General features: G+C 44.5%; 1 protein-coding gene across 1 annotated transcript in view; it reads right to left on the reverse strand.

Annotated features, from left to right (window-relative positions):
• Nucleotides 1-23711, reverse strand: part of PITPNC1 (phosphatidylinositol transfer protein cytoplasmic 1) — a 218309-nt gene that overhangs the window by 17017 nt on the left and 177581 nt on the right. Inside the window, exons 6-7 of the mRNA XM_081028442.1 lie at nt 3053-3208; nt 188-251 (exon numbers count right to left, since the gene is read on the reverse strand). Coding sequence (XP_080884568.1) covers nt 188-251; nt 3053-3208 — 220 coding nt within the window. The remainder of the gene's footprint in view (nt 1-187; nt 252-3052; nt 3209-23711) is intronic.

Consider the following 23711-nt stretch of genomic DNA (forward strand, 5'->3'; position numbering starts at 1 on the left):
TAGATTAAGCCCCTATTGTTACATTTTTCTTCATTATGTTCTGTGAAAAGTGCTGTTTCCAATACAGGAAGCAGTAGCCCTGCTTCTGTTGTAGTCTTTCGAGGTAGCATTTGAAGCCTGAGACTGAAAGCCCAAGTCGACATATTATGAAGTTGTTTCATGAGTTATTTTGGGGAGGTTGACTTACCGTACCACTCGTCGACCCATGCAAAAGCCTGTCTATGTCCAATCAGCAGAATATCTCGGACCACCTAAAAAAGTGAAAGAAGGAGGTTGAAATAATACCATGTTTGATTAAAACAATCTAGAAAATAGATCGTTCCCAATTCTAGAAATCCTGACAGTTACCAATGTCTCCATCCCTGCGTCCATATGTGATAACAATTATAGGCTGACATACACAGATATGGTCCTTGCTCACCCTCAGCCCTTGCAATGGCGTTCATGTACTTGCTGTAAGTTAATCCTCATCTTATTTGAAAGTCGGGCTGGATGTGTGTGCAGACCAATGGCAAAGACTTGGCAGTCACACAGCAATGACTGGAATGAATCTCTGGGCTAATCACTTTGAAACTTTTCTCTTTATTTGTTTACCTAAAACGGGTTCTACTTTTCACTTATAGAAGGGTGTGTCTGTCTCACCCTTCTATAAGGAGGTCATAAATGTCAGAATTTTCCTGGGCAGCAAGTCACTTCTAAGTAAAGGGCAATTAACATTCTTTCTTCTCTGATGAAATATCCTAAATATTAGTTATGTAACCAATTGAAGGCATAGGATACAAGATAAGTAAATATCTTTCTAGGCTTGACTTTCATGTAATAGAAGGGGGAGAATAAAACAAGTTTAGTCAACTGTTATTGAAAGAAATGAAATAAGAGACCTGAACTAGAATCGAACATAATAGGAATGATAAGCCTGACTAGAGACAAAAGGAATGAAATCATTTCTGATGGTGACACATAATGGCAACAGTAAACTAAGAAAAATAATATATATATAGTTTGTGTGTGTGTAATGCTATTCATGTGCTTTTATTTCATGATATTCTTTTTTTTGTCCTCCATAAATGTGCCTTTTTACATTTCTTGTATACTCATGCTCTTCTTCCAGCATTCCCTTCTTTCTGCCAAACAAATCCAGCAGTTGTCAAAAACCTCTCGTGAAAGGTTCAAGCACATTTCAATAAACAGAGGATTTTAATTCGGTGAATTTGCAGAAACAAGGGAAGCATTTATAGTGAAGTATTTATTATGCCAGGACTGTGGATATCTAGTGAGGCTTAAGGAGGAAATATGTAATGAAAATAAGAAGCAACACGAAACCATACACACTTGAGTGCTGATTGTGTCAAATTCACGGAAATCCAAAGGACAGCATCGAGGCACCAGTAAATATAGTCTATTACATTAAGCACAACACAGCTGTCTGTTGGAAAGAAGAATTCAGTGATGTGCTAATGGCTTGCTTTTGAACATTTTTTTCCCCCTTAACTGTGAATAGATTCTTAAAAAACGAAGGTGTTCAGAGAAAGGCATCCCTGGCACTTCAAACCATGCAAATGCTAGCCTCCGAAACTCATTAGCGACTCATGTACCAGAGCAGGTGTGTTTTGGGGGCGTTGATAACACTTCATTATATTTGGAAATGGGCAATGGGAACGCCTATTACTAGAGTGTAATTCTTACAGGTGTTTTAAAGAAATGGAGTCTCAAAACTAGCTGAAGTCATCTGTGAGAAAAGAAACACCGAGTGCTGTGGCAATCTAAATATGCTTTGTGAGAGGGGGAAATAAAATGCATTGTGGTAGTGGCCCTAGTAAGAGATCGTTTTGGGTTAAAAAAAAAAAAAAGAGGGGGATGTTGTAAGAAGTCAAGGAAGGTACAGCCTGAGAGACAGACACAGAGCTGAAGCTGGAAAATATGAACTCTGGGAGCCCTGACTGTCTTCCTGCTTAATAATTGGGATACAGCAGGAAAACAGGAGGTCCTGGAACTTGACTTCCATGTATCTCACTCGGCTCCCATCTCGGGGTGAGCAGAATGGGTTCAGGAGCTCAGTAGAAGGTGGGCACACTTCACACTTCACTCCAAATTTGTTCTGGAGTCCGCCGTAACCATCATGAGCTCAAGTTCAGTCTATTCCTTGGGCCTGAATTCAAGATTTGCACGTTTTATTGTCAATTGCCCCCTGTAGACAAATCCATCTAAGTAACAAAAAGCTCAGTGCATTAAGGTTACATTCCAGTGCTCCCAAAAGAATTTCAGAAAGCTATTTTCTTAAAATCGGTTTTTAAGTGGAAAAATAAACAGATATCCAGCCTATCTGGAATGCAGAGACAACGGGGTAGTATTTGTTTTTATGGAAACAGGAGGAGTTACAAAGAGCAAATGCTCGACATGGCATTTCCCATATTTTCCCCATGAGGACAGGAGTCATGTTAGAAACCCCTAAGAAACCTAAGTCAGTATCAAGTGAATTCCTGTTACAAAATTAACATGTTCAGCCAAAGTCGGTATACAACTGAAATCTTTGTTTGGAGGGTATAAGTAATTCTTTGATAACAGAAGCATTATATGAGCAGAAACGTTAGAAGTGTATTTCTAATGGAAATACTGGGATTACTTGTTCTGTCTCTTGGGGAGTCTTCTGCCTTCTACCTTAAGTGTCTACATTTGCAGGTTCTTTTGAGTGAGAATCATTCTTGAGAGGGCTGCACACACAGAGAAGCCCTGTGCTTCTGCCTGGGACCATGTACCAAGTGTGGAACTAGGTGCCAAAGGGAGCAGTGTGTCTTGAAAGCCCAACTTCCCGAATATACTCACCGGGTAGACAATGGAGGCCACAGAATAAGAGCTGAAGTGTAAAACTTCTATCAGTGGAAGAAAATTAAACCCATAGGTAAAATACATTTTCATGAAAACAGAATGTTCTAGATGTAGTTAACCTCATGCTGGCCCAGCACTTGTCTGCTGAACCTCACACACGCCAGCTTACAATTATGACAGCAGCTCAAGTTGTCCACAGCTCAGAACCTGCTGCTGGTTCACTTACCTTGTGTACAAACTGTTCCACTCTGGTCTGAAGCCCCCAGACCTCGAACTTCACGGTCACCAGCTTGTAGGAACACATGATGGGCTGGTGACTATCTCTCCAGCCTTCCCTTAACTGTCCCCGTCCTGTCTTCTCTGACTTGAAGTGTTTAGGATCCTGGAAAAAATATATGACAGAAATGGTAACTTAGAAGTTCAGCCATCATTGACATGCAATAAGTGAAGTGAATAAGTGAAGCTAAGTGAAAGAAGCAAGTCATCAAGAGCACACTGTACAATTCCACTTACATGAAATATCCAGACTAGGCAAATCTATGGAGAGAGAAAGTAGATTAGCAGCCTAAGGCTGCGGGAGAGGGATGACCTGGGAATGACTGCTATGGAAACAGAGTTTCTTTCGGGGGTGATAAAAATGTCTGAAATTAGATTGACGGTGATTGGCTCACAGCTCTCTAAATGTGCTAAAAACCACTGAACTGTACACTTTAAATGGGTGAACTCTATGGTATGTAAATGATGTATCAATAAAACTGTGAAAAATACATAAATGCAACATAAAAGATGCCATATGCTACCTCAGTAGGACTTTCCAGGGTGTGCACCGGCTCTGGGTTTGCTGATATTCCTGCATAAAGTAATATTATAATAGTCATTATTCTAAGCACACTGAGGACTCGATACAGAACCAGGTTTCACAGTATGCTCTCCCTTGACGCGATTTCTTTGTCCTGACGGGAATGGGAGGGCATCAGCTTGGAGTCTGGTAGGTGTGGTCTGTGTGTGGTTGCAGAGAACTTCCCTCCACTCAGAGAATCGACTCTCCTCTCCTCGGATGATCTCTGTTCCCTGACCTGCCACGAGGATCCCTCGTCATTTGCATTAGTTGTAGGAAGATGCTGGGCCTGAGGGGGTGGGGTGGGTAGCAAGGGACCAGAGTGGGACAAATCTATAATTAATGGAATACGAAATTGACAAGAGAAATCCTGGAAGTGGGGAGGAGAATGAAAAGAAAAGGTATAATCAGTGCCCCAAGGTATTATGTGCTCCTGTGAACTGAGGGGATGCTGATCTTGAGCATAGGGAGCATTTTGGAATCTTTGGTATCAACTTGGTCATGTTGTGGTTTTATCTCCTGAGCCAACCCAGAAACCGCCACTGAAATAACATGCACAGCTCTGGAAAGATAATAATTTAAGAACATGAAACATGAAACAGGCATAAGCATAGGCTCTGGCCCATACCAAGGGCTCCGCAAATATAAACCATTATTGCACTTCCCAAGGCAGTCAGTGAAGATGTTGAGCAACATGTCCAAGCTTACAGTTCAGGGCAGACAGCACCCTGGGATTACTGGTAAACGATTGGATGTTTAGGACCATGGGACTAATTCCTGCCTGCCCTGTGTTTCTATACCATATAATGCCGTTAAGAATAGAAAGAGAAGACCAATAAACTAAGAGATGCATCAAGAGGGAGACTATGGTAGATGATCTCCAAAGATGGCAACCATCAATTCCTTCCCTCACGGTGCTGCCATGCTGTTCCTCTTAGCAGGAGGTGGAGGCTATTCGCCTTCTCCTTGAATCTAGACTGGCCTTAACTTGCTTTGACCAATGCAGTGGCAGAAGAGACACTGTGTCAGTTCACATCACTAGGGGAGATTGAAGCCGGAATCCTGCCACAATGTAAAAAGTCTGGTTTGATTATCCTGAGACCACCACGCTGGTCCAGGCTAGCCATGTGGAGGACCATATGGAGAGATTCTCACCCGCTGCCACTGAGACGCCAGGTATGTGAGTGAAAAAGCCACCTTCAACATTTTGAACCAAGCATACTCCATGAGGAACAGAAATCTGCCCAGCTCAGCTCAGTCAAGATTTCAGAATTGTGAGAAATTGTGCTCTGTGGTTGTTTTAAGCCACTGAATTCCGGGGTGGATTGTTACTTAGCAAGAGCCACTGCAGATGTATCAAGCTAATCATAAAGCATGTGCAATAGCTGGATCACCAAAGAGGAAGATGATGAATGCCACTTTGTCCTTTCACAGAACATACCACAAGTTCACACAATAAGCCACATGCCTGAAAGTTATCAACAAGGACATTTATAGTTGCCAAGCAGTTCCTGTTGAGTTAAAACACAGGAGAGCTGGAGCTGAAGGGGAAAGCTGGCTCTTTTCCCCACTCTTTTCCCCATGTGCCCATGGACCTTCCCACAAGAGGCAAATGAGGAGAATATTCAGCATGTTGGGCAACTATCACAAGGCTCAAAAGACATGGCTATGGCCGACCGGAATATGCATAGGTAAACCCTCAAAAACCTGAGTGGAGGGTGTCCCAGTTGGGTTAGCAACTAGGTGAACAAAGGATAGTCACAGAGACAAAAAGCAGAGGAAAGCAAGAGAGCAAAGCTCCTGGTAACCCAGATGTTTGGAGACAAAGGACCCAGCGAGCAGAGTGATGTGAACAGGTACCAGAGGTAAGAAAATGAAATGAAAGCTAGGATCATGGCCTGACCTGCCTTCGTGCCTTTCAGATGCTGTGTCGTGTGCAGGAGAGAGGCCTGAAGATGGAGACCCCTGGGCCAAATGGCTGCACCCCACTCTTCCCTCCCAGGACACGTCTCTGATTCATGGACTAGCCTCAGCTTGTTTCTTCAGCCGACCCCTACTGAATTTGAAATGGTATCTAATCCAGAATTTTTGTGTACGTTCCAGACTTCTCAAGAACAAAGCAAGCCTCTGAAATATTAACTGTGGAAAACTGGCAGATTGCATTTCCAAAGCAGTTAAGAATTGGGGGGCCTCACAGCAAGCTTCAGTTCTGAATGAAACCTGAAAAGGATGGCCTGCACAGTGAAAACTATGGAGATGCTGAAAGCCGTGTGTGGCTCCAGATCGCGCCACAAAATTATAAAATTATATTAGGCTATTGCAAAATAAGGTTTTAGGGGACAGCTAGATGGGAATGAGAAATGTACTGTATTTTCAAAATGCAGAATAGTATTTTTAAGATGGAAGTGGTAATTCAGTTTCATGTCCTCGATGTTATGGGTAAGGACACTGAGGCCTAAGAGAAATGAAATATTTTGCCCCCAAACCACAGGCGTTTGGAAATGGGTCGGGGTTTAGAAGCCCAGCCTCCCCGCATTCAAGCTCAATGTTCTTTCCACTACATTTCCTTTTAATATTAAACAGCGAAAGGGTGTTTTTGTGGTAGCCAGATGCCAAAGAAGCAATTAAAAATTGGGCTTTTTATGGCAACAGTGTGTTGATTTTTTGCAAGTCTGGTCTCATATTTACAGCTGCTGATTTCAGTTAGTAAATCTCAGACATGGCCTATAATTAGGGACGCACTTTCAAAGAGCTGGAGGGAGGTAAGGGAAAAGGATTTACCAGAGGACTGCTTTAATCAAAACTCAAGATCAGAAATGAACATCCAACTGAATGCCTTTGAATGAAGATGAGAGAAAAAAAATCTAACCTTATCTGAAATATTCTGGTTGCAAACTTTTCTCCCTTTTTCTGTTCAGACCTCATCTCTGCTATTCCTCCTCTCAAAACCCCATTACCCATTCCTCTTAAAATCATTTTCTTCAACTTCCGTTTTCTCACTTGAGTTGGTGAACATAAATCTCTAAGTTGCTCATTTGCACATTCGTTGACCTTTCTTACAACCATTTACTTTTTCTTGTTTCTTTTTTTTTTAAGGAAGGCGCAACTCACAGTGGCCCATGCAGGGATTGAACCGGCAACCTTGGTGTTACTAGCACCACGCTCTACCCAACTCAGCTAACCGGCCACCCCTTACATTTTTTATTTTAAAAATTTCTGGTTTGTGTTTCTACGGCTATTATAATATTTTGGTCAAACTCTGTTTTATCACTTATACCATTCTTTACAAAATAACTGGATTGTTTCACATTTTAAACATTCATTTCCAAGTTTCCCGTTTTGAAAATGAGGTTTATAAACTTCCACCTTCATCTCTGATACTACAAATCCCCTGGGCCTTCCCTCACTTTGGTTTCAGAGTTTGGCCTATTTTAAAAGGACATAAAGTTTGACCTGTGTGACCGAGAAATTATACATCTTTAAACCCCTGCTGGAACCCAACCCAGTGCAATCAGAAAACATAGTGAAAAGTTGTCTGTAGTGGGTTACATGGTGACCCCAAAAAAGGTATGTCCTAGTCCTCAACCCCAGTACCTATGGATGTGATCTTACTTGGGAGAAAAGGTCGTTGCAGATGTAATGAAACTGAGGATCTCGAGATGAGACCATCCTAGATTAAGAGGGAAGGCCCTAAACCCAATGGCAAGTACCCTTGTAAGAAACAGAAGTGGAGAAGACACAGAGAGGAGGCCGCGTGAAGCCAGAGGCAGAGAATGGAGTTATGTAGCCATAAACCAGGGGCTCGACAGAGGCGGAAAGAGGCAGGAAAGGAGCCTCATCTTGATTTAGGACTTCTGGTCTCCAGAACTGTGACAGAAACCTCTGGGGGTGAGAAGCAAGGTTAAGCTCCCAACCCCCGTGCTTCTGACATAATTAGTCTTGATGGGGTTTGAGACTCCAGCTTTCCCAAAGCTTCCCATGTGATCTGAATGTACAGCCGAGGTTAAACCACAACTTTAAGGAGCACATATCATCTCTGTTCTAGATGAGGAACCTGAAGCTCACAGATGATCACTGACTTTTCCAGTCCTCCGGAATTTAAGCTCAGGGCTGCCTGACTCCCAGACTGGGGCTCCCGAGTCCTCTTCGCTGTGGTCTGATGTTCCCTTCTGAAATTCTGTCACGCTCTGTCTGAGGAGAGTCAGTGCCTCATCAGCAGGATGGTGTTAATGGTAACTCCCTTGTGGGGTTGTTGCAAGGCTTAAATTGGATAATGCAGGCAATGTCCTCAGTCCAATGCTCAGCAGATGCCATGTGACCCACAGGAGACATCCCAGAGAGATAAGCAGCACGTGATACAGAAACATCCCTTAAAGATACTGGAATGCAATTTCCTCAAATTTCAGTAAAGTTTCTCAAAAGAAGGCAGCAGGAATATCTGAAGCGCTGTAGGATGATTATCATTTTATTGTTATCCTGTGGTCGTGTGTACAGAAAAGTGCTGATAAGTGCGAATAAAAATATGGCTGCCAACCATCGTGTAGGTGTCCTTATGCCAGTGAAAGGCTGGGCGGGTACTTCCATTTTCTGTAAGCTGTCATCTGTAAGGTGTCCATAGGAATGGTGGTGCAAGAAATCCTGAGAGAAGGGTTCCTGCTTATTGGATGCTATGACTAGATTCTGGGCCAAGGACAAGAGATAGTCTTGTCTCAGAACCAATTCTTTGTCTTATGTTTCAGTGGCAGTTTCCAAGTTGACACAGCAGAGGGCAAAGCAGATTGCCCTACTGTCAGGTGCACCCTCAAGGAAGTGTTTTATCGGAACCACACAGTGGCACACGCAGAGCTGGTCCCAGCCAAGCTGGAGACTTCCCTTGTGGGCATACACTGGGCAACCATCTTCCAACAGCAGGATGGGTCAGCCTTCAAGTCAGACAGGCTTCGAGCATCATAGGGGTTACTTAAAAGAATAGCTGAGAGCTACAGACAAGAGCAATCCTTTCCTTCCAGTAACCCTCCAAGCAAGGGTATGGCTTTCCTCTAATGGGGAACAGTATTAGATTGCTGGGGCCGCAGTAACAAAAGACCACAAACTAGGTGTCTTAAACACCAGAAATGGATTGTCTCACAGGCATGGAGGCTAGAAGTCTGAGATCAAGGCATGGGCAGGGCTGGTTCCCGCCGAGGGCTGTAAATAATTGGTTCCATGCCTCTTTGCTAGCTTCTGGTTGTTTGGCTTGCTAGTAACTCTGGTGTTCCTCGGTGTATCGAGGCACACTCCAGTCACATGGCATTCTTCCTGTGTCTCACACTGTCTTCCCTTGTGCATGTCCATCTCTGTGTCTAAATTTCTCCCTTGTATAAGGGCACCAGTCACATTGCATTAAGGCCCACTCAACCTCCTTTTGACTTGATTACCCCTGTAAAGGCTCTATTTTCAAATTAGTCACACTGTCACGTACTAGGGGTTAGGACTTCAACATATCTTTTTCTTTCGGCTGTGGGAGGGGGGCGGGTGGGGATACAGTTCAACCTATAACACTGAGAAAGAAAGGTTTTCACAAGGGAAATCTTCCAGATTCCCCTGTGACTCTCCCATGGCTTGCTCACTCCCTGGGTCATGGAGTGCCGAACCTCCCACTGGGTAGTTGCAGCTGGTTCTGCTGGGTATGTGGAAGTTCTCTGAAAGCAATGCTTTTGCCTCGAGGGCTCTGCCCAGCAGCTGGCTGGCTGGGAATGTGCCAGGTTGCAAGTTCTTCTGGCTGGGGTCTTCTAAATTCATCCACAGTGAGGGCGCTGGCTCCAGATCCAGTTGGAACTCCCCAGGCTCGGCAGATGGCAAACTGGACCTTTGTAATTAAAACTCATCTGTATGGAGGAAGGTGGGTTGGTGATAGGAGTGTCTCCCTGGGGCCAGACGGGCCTCACTGGCCACCTCTTCTGGACGGGCATGTTTTTTAGATGAGAATGAATGAATGATTTATTTATTTGTTTATTTATTTATTTATTTAACAGGACTTTATTGGGGAACAGTGTGTACTTCCAGGACTTTTTTCCAAGTCAAATTGTCCCTTCAATCTTAGTTGTGGAGGGTGCCGTTCAGCTTCAAGTTGTTGTCCTTTCAGTCTTAGCTGTGGAGATCCAGTTGCCGTTGCTAGTTGCAGGGGACACAGCCCACCATCCCTTGCGGGAGTCGAACCGGCTACCTTGTGGTTGAGAGGACGCGCTCCAACCAACTGACCCATCTGGGAGCTCAGCGGCAGCTCAGCTCAAGGTGCCCTGTTCAATCTTCATTGCAGGGGGCGCTGCCCACCATCCCTTGCGGGACTCGAGGAATTGAACTGGCAACCTTGTGGTTGAGAGCCCACTGGGCCATATGGGAATCGAACTGGCAGCCTTCGGAGTTAGGAGCATGGCCGGCCCTGGACGGGCATGTTTTTTATAGAAAGCTCCTTCTCCACAGGGTTGGGCACACTTTCAAGCCTCATCCATCTTGCACTTGGACAAAGTAAAACAGAGGTGACGCTAGGGGCTCCTTTCTTAGTGTAGCCCATGTGACACTGTCCCTGTGTTTGTTAGAATCAGGCTCACACCTGGGAGGTGCAAGGAGCAGCTCCCAGGAAACCTTGGCCTGGCTGGAGTGTGGCTTACATCTCAGAGGCAATATTATTAGCTGACTTTCACTGAGATATAAAGTCTCTCTGATTAATTACGCTTTCAATTTGAACCACAAAGGACCATATCCAACAAGGGCTTGCCCTGTTAATTGAAATTAGAAGTTTTTGATAAATGTTAAATGACAAAGGGCTAAGTAAAAACTGGCTAGCAATTGCTACATTATGTAACTATAATGCTCAGCCCTAAAACAGGGATGAACTAACAACTGACATCAGATTTTCCCCCGTGCATTCTGGAACTTTTCTTGAAGACTCCAAGGTATTACAGATATTATTCTCATTCCCCTCCAAAGAATGGCTATTTCAACCAGGTAAAATTTCACCCCGACTTTAGACCAAGATTTCTTGACCTTGAACCCTAAAAGGGATATACATAAAAATTAAGGAGTTTTCAAAGAAGCTAGTCCCAACAGACCTCATATTAAAGGATCCCATTCATACGTAATGTCCAGAACAGGAAAATCTAGAGACAGAAAGATTAGTAATTGCCTGGGGCTGGGGTGAGGTGGCTTGGGGGAGGGTGTTGGGGGGGAGAACAGCGCAGTAACAGCTAAAGCATTAAGGGTTCCTTTTAGGGGTGATGAACATGGTTTAAATTTGTGGTGATGGTTGCTCATATCTGTGAATATACTAAAATCTATTGAGTTCTACACTTTAAATAAGGGTGAATTTTAAGATATATGAACTACATCTCAATAAAGTGTTAAAAAAATAACCAAACAGAACTAAGGAGCTTTCAGCGAGTGCTTGAGAACTGACCTAAAACTCTCCTTAAAAGGTCAATTGCTATACATCAGCAAAAAAAAAAAGAAGAAAAAAAAAAAGCCCAAACTACCCTAAATGCAAATCGTAGCCAGAAGCAGCCAATTTTTGCTTCGTTAGCAGTAAATACCTAAAGTGCTATTTTTAAAGCATTTGCTCTTGGCACTAGTGTACCACAAACACTGAGCGATTTGTGCTATTCCTCTGCAAAATGCCTCTCTTAAAGGAGCTTGACTCCAAGGTGCATCTGACGTACAAAGGCAGAGAACAAGGTGGTTGTGATGGGGGTATTGCTTTGGTGTGTGTTCTGAGCCCTTCTCAGTTATAATTCGGTGCCAGAAAAACTCAAAACTCCCTACTTGGAGAAGAGGGAGCATAAGCATGGAAAATGGGAGCACACACCCCAAAATAACTTAACAGTCAGCTATCTTGAGCCCCGAGGGTAACCACTGTTGATAATTTTTAGAGGCTAGGGAGAGGATTAAATCAAAACAGAACCCCAAGAGAGACGGTCAGGAGAAAGTAAAGGATGGAAGGAGTGACAAATAATCATACTAGTTAGTGTTTATTAAATGTTTGCTGTGTACCAGAGCCAGTGTCGGGAACCCCTGGTCATGTAGAAGTACAGGTGGTCCGGGACTTGTCACTGGGGGATATAATGCGGGGATGGTCTTGTGAGACTAAGCCCTTTAACATGGGGGACCTGATACTAACTCTAGGTAGACAGTGTCAGAACTGAAATGTTGGCCATCCAGTTGGTGTCAGACAACTGGAGAACTGGTTGGCCTCAGAGGAAACATCACAGAATTCTCCTCATAACAAGCCTATAAAGTACATTATTTCCTTCACTTTGTCGTGCCCAAGGGGATGCCCCTATTCTCTTCCCAGACTCACTGTGCCACAGTTCCACCTCAGCCCTTGCCATTGGGCATCTTCCACAGCCCCTTCCTTTAGAAATCTCCAGATGGGCAGTAGGCAGCAATCTCTACGTTTCCCTACCAACTTCTGGGGCCACTTTTCAGTCTCGCCCCAGTCTCAGAGGATGGCAGTGCTGAGAGCCTGTCGATCCCTAGCTCAGCAAACAGCTTTCTTGCAGACACCCTAATTTCTGTAGTTGATTCTTAGAATACCCCCTTTCCCAGGGCTTTGGGGTTAGGCAAGACATGTACCTCCAATGACTGTGAAAGTATCCCTCTCTCATCTCTAAATATAGACTAGGAGGGGGGAGAGATAGATGATGAGAGCCATGGGGAAAGGACAAGCTGAGCCATCTGGGTTGGCCCTGGGGAGTACCTGGCCTTACTAAGATTAGCAGCTGCCTGTGGAATGTAGAGTCATAGCTTCTTTGTCCCTGGCTTTGGGCCTGGTTCCCAATTCCAGAGCAACCAGATGTCTTCCTAACATCCTGTTACATAATGCTAACCAGTTCCTTTCAGCACAAACAGATAATACTATTATTTTTAAGATCACCTCAACACCAGTAAGGTCATTCAAGGGCACACTGGAGGGGACCCCGCCTTACTGAGTATGTGACAGCGAGAGGACAGGCACCAGCTCTCCTAGTAGCCAGTGAGGCAAGCTTCTCCCATCACACATGGCCACTAGGACCTGGCTCCGTTTGTAGCCTTTGAACTGGGACTGCACGTTGGGGATTGTCCTGCTCACTCTGATCTTAGCAGTGCTGTGTGGACACAGGCTAGGAAACATTAATAGCCTCGATCCACACTGCAGATGTACAATATGGCCCACGGACAGCTTGAGTTTATTAAATCGAAAGCTGATAATAGACTAAAAATATTCTTGAGGAGCTACAACGTGGTAACAGTGATCAGTTCAGGATTAACTGTCCCCAAATCTAGGTCACTCCTCATGCTCTGTATTATTTTGGGAAACTTGGACCTCTAACTGGTTGAACAGAAACCGGAATAGAGATGTTCAATAAGCCAATCAAACTGTAATGTGAAGGCGATAAAGGATTTCCATTCTTAAAGCTGGGGTAGATTTCAAATGTATTTTGGCTTTGTAACTCATTTTCTTTTTCCAACTATATCATTACTTAGAATCCCCATATAGCAAGAAGGTAAAAGGTGATAAGTGGATTCCTCGGGCTATTTCAACCTTCTTTGTTTCACACAACGTATTTCATCGTTTATTGGGCCCAGAAGCACCTCTGTGGTTCTGGGTTTTGTAGAGCAGAAATGAGGGGGGACTGAAAAGGCTTTGGAGTGAGACACCCTGGATTTGAATTTCTCCTCCAACAACTATTACCTGTGTGAATCTGGGCAAGTTATTTAACTCTAAGACTGTTGTGGGATGATCAACCAAGAAAAGGAATGTTTCTCAAACTGGGGTCTGTGAGTGCACTATTTGGGGTGATGGGGGGGATAACTTTCTTTCCCCCTTTAATGGTTCCTGCATCACTTAGTTGTAGGATGGCCAGTTTTTGTTCTTCCAGACTAGGTTTGCTTTGGCTAATCCACTATTTTCTCAACTGTTCATAAAGAGTAAATTTTCCCCGGAAGATGGGGCATGGCGTTCTATCAGATCACTAAACCGAAGGAGGGTAACGCAAGGACTGGAAAGGCCCCTCCTCCTGCTTACCCCGTGTTTCCCTAAGATCCCCCATTTGTATGGTCAGTGACCCAGGGTTAACCAGACACACTGAGGCAGGAAACAAATCTCCTAGAGTGGTTTTCAAAGACAGCAGTTGTTTGTACCTCCAGTGTTACCTGAATGAACCAGGTTGGTGGGGAGAGGAAGCACAATCTTTGGGGCCAGAGTCGAAACTTCCTGAAACTTCTGGCAAGTTACTGAAGAGCTTCTCAGCCTCAGTTTCCTTATGTATAAAATGGACATAGCATCTATTCCATCGGGTTGTTAGGATTAAAGGCAATAACCGAATAAAACAACGAAGCAATGACTTAATTTTCTTAAAAGATAGTTCCTGTCCCCGTAAAGCTGGGTTGAGCAATTCTGTGAGAAATCTGTTGCGACGCCTAAGGCCCCACTTAATGAGCTAGTAATTGTATGTCTTTATTGGGGCCCCTTAAAAATAAAAGATGAAGACAAGTGACTTAATCACACCTATTCTTTCCTGGATATTTTTGGAGCAGAAGCTGAACAGTCGGAGTCTGAATAAAGAAAAGTGGAAGAGAGAATCACTGGGTTAGGTTTTAGTTTTCCTGGGGGGGGAAACCTCACTTCCATTATCATAGGGTCGTAGCTGTAGACTCTGAGAGTGCTAGTTGGGAAAGGGCGACACAAGATTGAGCCAGGGGACCTGGTGGACGCCGATTAGCGTGTTTGCTTGGAGGAGATAAACGTAGATGAGAGCTGATCCAAAACTAGCCCCCAACTCAGAAGCAATTCTGGAGAAAACCGTCCAAATGTATATCCTAATTCATGCCATTGACTGGGAAGGAAGGGGTTGGCTGTGACTCCACGGATGGTATCAGAGTCTCAACTCTGATACAACGAAATTCAAAGGCATTGACTGACCCCACCCTCAGTAGGGGAGCAGGCAGTCTTCTAGGCTTACTCTAGTTCCTTTTCTCTCCACAAAATTAAATAATAATAAAATGGTTTAAAAACTTGAACGCAAAAAAACAGCTCTCTTACGCATAGCTGGTAATAGACATGAAAAGATACTGCTCCTGTTGGCTCTTGGGTAAGGAGACTGGGCCTTCTGAGTCTGGGGGTTGGCCATCTCTGATTAGGAGTTCCTCCCCAATATGCCAATCAAAACTGATCATTTTCCATGTGTGTCACGGCATGAAAAAGGTCTGCTCTGAGGCTATTTCCCCAAACCTGGTGCATTACACACAGATCCTTGGTTCCCATCTTACGGCGTCTGGTTTGGTGGGTCTAGGGTGGGACCCAGGTACCTGTTTTTTGTTTTTTTTAAAAGCTCCCAACGTGATTCTAATCTGATTTGGGAACTCTGCTTTAAGGAATTTTAAATTAATAAGACTAAAAATAGCAGAGGTTGAGGGAGTGGCCCCAGTCCTGAGCAAATTGTAGATTTAACGCCTGTTTCCTTGGAAGTATAGAGGGAAGTTCTCCACGAGACAGAATTAAAGAGCTTGGTTGCGTATGCTTACTTCTGGCTGAAAACCTTGGGCCCTTTGGTTCCTTCTTTTAAAGTCTTAACTATTATTCTTCTAAAATATACCTGGTAAGAAGGCTCAAGGTGGATAGTTGATAAAACACCCAATCTGCCTTGGTTACCATCCTGGGCCTCTAGTACCACAGAGTACCCAAAGTTTACACACAAACAGTAACTGTTAACTTCTAAGGTTTCTTAGAAGTGAGGTATCAGAGACACATGCCATTCTGAACTCATGTCAAACAAAAACAGAATAACAACACCTTTTACAAAAAGTCTCAGCAGTACACATGGTTGTTTTCTGAAGGATCTTGCTGTACCTGCAGAGGATTCTGTGATCTTCAGAACTGGAGTGACTGGAACCAACCCTCTACTTCTCCATTCAAATCAACAAGTAAGAAGCAACACACAAACTCCCTCAGCGTTCATGGCAACCACTTTCCTAAGATACATGGTTTTTACTGAGCAACTGTCCCAGCAACACATCTGCAGATCTCAATGCTAGAGTCAAAGCAGGGAGAAGAGAAGACTTATTAAATGCCTACTAGGGGCCAGGGACTGTGCTAGTCATGTTAATGCCTTGCCTTTAACATCGTCCCATCACATCTCATCTCAACTGTCCATCCGTCCATTCATTTGAAGGGACAGACGAGATTCAAGATGCAGTAACTGGTGATGACGCAATACAATGGCTGCCATCACCTAGGAGACCTACCAAAGCCAAAGCCCCTATTATCTTGAGTCACACATGGAAAACATGAGCTGGGAACCCCTGACCATAGGCTCTAGAGGTTATCTTTTGCATAGATCCCTCCATAATACACCCAATTGTTTCTCCCTTCCATGGATGTGTTCCTTTTGGGACATGGAACCATTTCCCCAATGACTCTTTCTATTGAGTCAATGAGTGAATGCCACAAGCAGCAATTCCACTCCTGGCAGACAGTCAGAATCTCTGGTTTTGATCTGGGATTTAGGAATTGATTTGCTTCCATTTTATTTAACCTCCTTGATCTGGCATTTTACAGCCAAGTCCAATTGGTAAGACCTACAACTGTGATTCTGGGCCCTGAGCTCTGGAGAACCTCATTCATGCAAATTACTGCAGCAGTTCAAAAATGTTTTTCCCTTGAAAAATTAAAAAACAAAAACCCTTTCTCTAGGACAGAGTTGGGCATTAGCATTTTGATAGTAAACATTGGCTTTGTCTAAAACATTGTAGTAGCTTCACAGGATTAGGCCCAAAGAACAGCAGTGATTTTAAAAATCAACCCTCGGCATTGTACTTCAGCAGAATTTGGTGACCCAGCTCTCATTTATTTGCAAGAAATGGGATCCGAAAGAGAATACCTATTTATTCCTAGGGAATAAATGGTACTTTAGACCATTATTGATCTAAAAATGCTGTAGCCAGGGCTGTTGAGGGATGGACTATTGTTTAATGCCCTTTTATTTCCAAAGGTTTTTTTTCATTAACAAAATATTATTGCTTTCAAGATGGTGGAATGTGATTTGTTCTCGAAAGGGGTAGCAAAAGAGGGAGAGAAGTAGGTTGATAAGTGGGAAGGTCTTAAACCTCTTGGGAGTCCAGGAACCTCCCTCACCATCCTCTGAGTTAGCCTCTCTGGTGAGGTCACAAATGGAGTCGCCCTTGCATGATGGCTGGTGACCCTGTTTTGAAAACTCTCTGCCATTTGCAGGATAAAATCCAAAACCCTTGGCTTGGCATTAAAGGCTCTTGTCTTTTGCCTCAGTCAGTTACTCACTGACGCCTACCTTGGTCACTGTCTTTGCCCTCACTTACTACACTGCCTTTTCTTTTTTTTAAAAAAAAAAGATTTTACTGGGGAAGGGGAACAGGACTTTTATTGGGGAACAGTGTGTACTTCTAGAACTTTTTTCCAAGTCAAGTTGTTGTCCTTTCAATCTTAGTTGTGGAGGGCGCAGCTCAGCTCCAGGTCCAGTTGCCTTTGCTAGTTGCAGGGGGCACAGCCCACCATCCCTTGCCGGAGTTGAATCGGCAACCTTGTGGTTGAGAGGACGCGCTCCAACCAACTGAGCCATCCGGGAGGCAGCTCAGCTCAAGGTGCTGTATTCAGTTTTAGTTGCAAGGCGTGCTGCCCACCATCTCTTGCGGGACTCGAGGAGTTGAACCGGCAACCTTGTGGTTGAGAACCCACTGGCCCATGTGGGAATCGGACCGGCAGCCTTCGGAGTTAGAAGCATGGAGCTCTAACCGCCTGAGCCACCAGGCCGGCCCCTGCACTGCCTTTTCAATCTCTCTCATCTTCAAAATTCACTTGCTCCCATACAAGTGTGGGTCAGAGAGTAATTTAATATAACTCTGAGTGGGGGCAATTTGGCTATATCTAGCAAGAGTTAAACCCATGTACCCATTGATTCAACAACCTCACTTTTAGAATTTATTTTATGGAAATATTAGAACAATGCCCGAAGAATATCATATGAAGATGTTACCTGCAGTACTGTAATAGCCAAAGAATGGACACAACCTAAATCCTACCCAATGGGGAATGGCATAAATACGATATAACCATAAAATGGCACATTATATAGTCACGACAAAACCTGCTAGAGAGAAGTGTGCTGCCACAGGAAGATGGCAAACATATATCATTAGTGAAAAAATGCATGTTGCAAAGCAGTAGGCATCGTGAGCTTATTTTTATAAAATAATGTTACTTATGCATTATGTTTAAGTATAAACACCAACTTTGGCAACAGCTAGCTATCTCTGTGATGAGGCATCATAGGACATTTGTTTTTTGATGTTGCTTATTTGTATCATGCTGGAATTATTTTTTACAAGGATCATGTATTACTATAAGACCAGATTAAACAGTTTTTAAAGGCCTAGCTCAGATTCCGCCACTCCTATGAAGCCTTCCCTGACCACTTCTATTTAGAGAGAATTGTCCCTTCCTTGAAATTGTGGGATAATTGATAATTGAAGGTAGGAATTTTAAGGGAGTAAATCTCATGAAGGTGTTTCTCCTGCTGCCACAGGCTATGCTGTCATTTAGCCTTTCATTTCATGAGACTTTATCCTCCCGACCAGATCATAAGCTTCTTACAGGTGAGGGTGTTCTATTTTTCATTTTAACCCAAAGATTATGTCCCCACCCAAAGTCCTGCACCACGTCTTCACAAAGGATCTGTTCTCTAGGATCAGAGGAATGGCAGAGTTTCCTTCCATTCCAGCATAAAGCCCTCCTGGCCAGGCTGCCTGGACCCCTACTCCCACACAGAGGAAGCTACTCAAATATCCTCAAAGCTTCTCACTGTGCCAGAGACCCCTTACTTTTCAGTATCATCAGCCTGGCTAGAGACACAGTACAAAGTCCAACTTGTAAAGCGGGTGGGAGTGGGACGGGGAGAGAAAAAAAGAAAGCCAGTTTCCCAGGAGACTACCCAGGCTCTCCCTGCAAGGTCGAGTTTTAATAACATTGCAGCTACCATGGTGCTTTCCTCTTGGGATCACAGGGTGAGGGGAGGGGGATAATGCGGGGGAAGCAGGCCCCATGGGAAATGGCATCTGGGTTGTTACCCAGGTTTCCAAGGGAGCAGGAGGTGAGAGAACCTGCACTGAAAAATGTTCTCCTTCCCCCTCATGGTTTTCCTCATCACTTACTGCTCCGGCCACTTCCAGAGGCCACAACCAAGTGCTTCCATCTCTAACAGCATTGGCCTCATGCAGACCCTGCAAAGACGGTGGGCTCAGGGTCCTGAGATGCAGCAGTGGCTGTGGGCCCTTCCCCTGACGCTCTCCTCTGCAGGCTTTTACCCCGTTTGAGGGGCGCTCACGGTGAAGCACTTTGACAGTGGACCCTCCCCCCTTGGTCTTCACGTGAGTGGTGCAGTCAGCCCCTCTTATTATCCAAGAGGTGCCCAAACAGCTGCATTACTCTAAGAAAGAAACAGATGGATGGAGGAAAAGGGGGAAAAATGACAATAACAACACAACAAACTGAACTCAACAATGTACCCCAGCCTGAGGTAGCTGTGTTAAACCTGGCCATTTGGAGATAACTGAAAATTTTACCATCTTCCACCACCAACATGTAGGCCAAAATGCAAACATTTTTACTTTGAGGAAGCCAAGTGGTTTGGACGAAGCAGTCTGTACTGAAGGGTACAGCCAAGTACAACAATATTTACTCACTTCGTGTCTCTGTTCCCTTTCGGGGGGCCCATTGTACTTAGAAAACAGCATTTAATCTCTCTACCTTGACAGTTATGGGGAAAATTAGATATCTCTCTTTTTGTTCTGTCCTCTCTCCAGTAAGAAAGAAGTCAACAGGTATTTAGATAGGTGTGGCCAACGGACCAACTGCCGAAGATTTTTTAGGAAATCCAGGAAGACTCTATAATCCAGGGGCCTGTAGGCTGAGTTCAAGAATCCCCTTCCCTTAGTTACCCAAGTCAAGAGGAAGACTCTCAATCAAATTCTGCCTAAAAACTCCCCCTGCACCGTCCTACATTCAATTACACCACTTCAGAGGTCCGTGCTTCTAGGAAAGCCTCCTGTTACCCTTTCTCCTGCATTGCTACCCGGGCTCAAAACATTGTCAGTTTCTTCATTAACATTATTATTATGCTCTGTTTATCACTGGTAAAATGGAGCCTTCTTTTACATCCTCTAAATGAAAGTAAAGAGGAATTTGCTTTTTCTGTAGAAAGAGGATCAAGTTTAAAGGGTAGTAGAAACTACACACAATCACAATCCGTGCCAAGCACAGAGCCTGGCACACAGTAGGCACCTAATAAATGTGAACTAAAGAAATTCATTAATGAGTCTTGCTACTAATAGGTTTTACTAAATTTCCTTCTTACAGGAAATTTGTGAACTGGTCTCCAGCAGCGTTTCTAGACTTCGCCACTTTTGAGATCTTGGGCTGGATAATCCAGTTTGTGGGGGGCTATCCTGTGCATTGTAGGCTGTTTAGGCTGCATGCTTGGCCTCTGCCCACTAGATGCCAGACGGATCCCCCACCCAGTGGTGACAATCGAAAATATCTGCAGATATTGCCAGATGTTCCCCATGGTGGGAGGTAAAGTTGCCCCCAATTGAGAACTACTAGTCTCGAGACCCCCTTTTACTTTTCATCAATCAAGATTAAAAAAAAGACAAAGCACACACACAAAAATCCTCTACTTCTAAACTTCTTCCACCAGGGAATTTCCTTTCCTTTTTCTCTCTTTCTACTCTTAAGCATGTCTGAAAATTGAAAAGCTGCATATGCCCTCCACATTTGTGTTTCTGGGGGAGAGCTGCAAGTGGCAGCAGCTAGGAGATGCCATTTTCTCTGGGTGCTCCTCGTCTTGTCATGGAAGCCAAACCTTATGCGTGACGACAGTGAATCAAGGAGGAAAAGCCCTGGCTTATTATCAGCCACACCAAAGGCCTCTGAACTACAGCCCTCCATGCCTGACTTTCAGAGACAGTCCAGACTGAACTAGTCCTGAAGGGTGGGGTGTGTTCTTGCACCCCGCCCCCAAGCTGCTCAGCTTTGCAGATATGGGCTTGCTGCCTGTGCCGTCTATGAGCATGCTACAACCTATCGTCCAGAGTTCCTCGTTCCTGGGCTGGGATCTTCACCTTGAAATCTTGGCAGAGCTTCAAAGGGTCAGGATGGAAATCTTGGTAGAGACAATGACCCATGTACCAACCATAACAAGTACAACCTGCTCAGACTTTGGCTTCCCCTCCTATTTGCTGCTTTGGTGCTAACGTGACTCGTGACTTGGTACAAAGAGCCTTACGACTCTGGGGGGCAGGGCCTGGCTGGGGCCGTGTGGAGACTGACGGAGGTGCTCTCTGTGCCTGAGAAATCACACTGACATTTTTTTTTAACAATCTAGCACTGCCCTGCAGAACCCCACAATGAATATGAGCAAACAAAACTTGAGATTAAGAGGCTCTGGGGAACTGGAGCTCGGGCCTGGGAGGTGGAGAGGAAACAGTAGCTCTGCAAAGAGAATAAGGAGAGCACTGGGCTAGGTGATCAGCTGATCCCGAGTTCTCAGTGTCCTTCTGTGCCCGTGGTGAGTGGTGGCATGAGGGCCACCAGGCAGAGGGCACCCAGAGGAAAATTCCCAGCTTCGGTCACCTTAAGGAGGGAGGCGTTCTTGATGGGATGGCTTGGAGGTTTCCAAGAAGAAATGGAAACAGAAAAGAAAGCGCTTTAATTCCCTTCCCTAGCCTGGACAGCGGCGTGCGTGACAGAAGGTGGGTGGAGAGGAGTGACCCACATAACCCTGGTCTGAATTCATAAGCATCCAAAATCTTAGAACGGATTCAAACTGCTAGCACTTCAGCTTTCTCCACAGAAAATGTGTTCCTATGTATGAGGCTGACATAGGCAACTTATGAAGATGGAGTGGAAGAAAAAGCCCGTAAAGCTGTATGGCTCAGATTTAAACCAAAAAAAGAAACTCCGATTCACAACTGTTAGCTTAATGGCAACCAATTCATTTTCTTTGATAGCGCTGGCTCCGAATATTGTAGCTGCTGAGAGGAAAACACAAAGGCCCTGGCTTTCACTCATTCATTCAACCACTGTTTTGTGAGCATCTGCTGAGGTCTGCTCGAGTCGCACGAGCTTGATAATATTAAATATTTAGCAGGGTCTGTATTTACGTGCCTAACAGTAGCTCTGGGATTTTATCGCCTATGGATATAATAAAGTGTCGACTTAAAGAGACAAAAAAAGATAAAGAAGACAGCTCTTGGCCTCATGGAGCTCTTGACATAACTACGGTCTAGAAGCCACAGACCAGAACTCTGCTGACAGTGGATAGGGGAATGGGAAGCCACAGAAGAGAAGTCATATTCGCGTTGACCTCTAAAGAGGAAAGACTGGACGCTGCCCAGTTGAGTGGCACAGAGGGAAGGATGCTGAAATGGAGAAGGCCAAGGGCCACGCTCACACTGGGCTTCCTCCCAGCCTGTGAAGGGTGTTAAGCAGAAGATGACAAGGTCAGATTTCGTTTTAGAAAGAAACTTTTGTGGTGGGGAGGGGGCTGTTACTTATTTACGGCGTACCGAGTAGAAATTTATTTGGAAATGGTTTGCCTTCTGAATTGGTTGTTCCCCTTATGCTTAGTCCCTGGCTTAAGACACTCAAGCAAAAAAGCCTGGGAAACTCACTTCTCTCCCTTCTGGTGGGTTCACAGTGCAGCCATGATTCTGGAATTCGAATGACAGAGAGGTTGGGGTCACCAAGGAGTCCCAGGGAGCCGACTTTTCTTAAGATTTCATTGCAGGCTCCCAATTATGTCTTTCCCTTTGTGATCTGACTGTCGGGCTAGTGGGGAAGAATTCTATCTGTCACATCGGTTGACACTCTACTGGGAAACAGTACTTGACAAAGAGTGTACAGGGCTGAGACCTCAGGGGACCCTTTCTTCCATATCCAATAAGTAACCTTGAGACTCCAGAACAAGAGGGGTGGCTCTGAGCGTGAGAGCTGAATCCAGAGTTCCTTTCATCTCCAATGACCTGTTCCTCCAGGGCAGGGTTTCCCACTACTGTCATTTAGGGCCAGATAACCCTTTGTTGTGGGGGCTGGTCCTGTGCATTACCGGATGGTTAGCAGCATTCCTGGCCTCTACACACTAGTTGCCAGGAACACCCTCCAACTTGTGACAACCAAAAATGTTTCCAGACATTGTAAGCATCCTTGTGGGTTAAGACCTCCCCCAGCTGAGAACCACTTTTCTAGAGGACAGTTTTTCATCGTACAACTGATCACTCTCTTCCTCTTGAAACTTGCATTCCTTGTTTTCATTTTAACTCTCTGGCCAATTCTTTGGACGTTCCTGGGGCCTCTTCATCCTCTCCCTGATTTCCAAATGCTATCGTCACTCAATACTTGGACCTGATCCCCTTTCCTATTGTACTTTATGCTTTCTTCCTCTCATCCACCCCTAGGATCTAAAATACCTTCTATCTGCCGAATACTCCCAATTTTGTCTCCAGCCCAGACCTCTCATCTAAGCTCCAGACTCATTTCTATTTGTTCTGGGTGTTTCACTGGCCTCACAAAATCCATCCATCTTTTTCTAAAATCCATTTCTCTTCTCATTCTCATCTATCCGTTGTCCAAGCCATAAAGCTTGGACATCCTGACTCTTCCTTTTCTCTCATCTTCATATCCAGTCCATGGCTAATCCCTGCCAATTCTATCTTCAAAATAAACCTCAAAACCATCTGCTCCCAGCCCTCCGGTTCCAGCCACTACATAACCTAAATAACCAATAATGTGGATAACTCCAATGACCTCAGTGGTTTCCTTTCACTCTGCTCCCTTCCAGTCCATATTCCATCCAGAGTGGTCTTTTAAAAGTACAAATCAGAGCATATGATTTAATTACTTGAAAGTCACGCCATTACGCTTGAATAACATCTACACGGCCCTATCCTCCTTTCCAACCTCGCTTTGTGCCATTCTTCCTTTGGTTTCCACTGCTGCCTCCATGTT

Source organism: Rhinolophus hipposideros (genome assembly GCF_964194185.1).
Source record: "Rhinolophus hipposideros genome assembly, chromosome: 20".
Lineage (NCBI taxonomy): Eukaryota > Metazoa > Chordata > Mammalia > Chiroptera > Rhinolophidae > Rhinolophus > Rhinolophus hipposideros.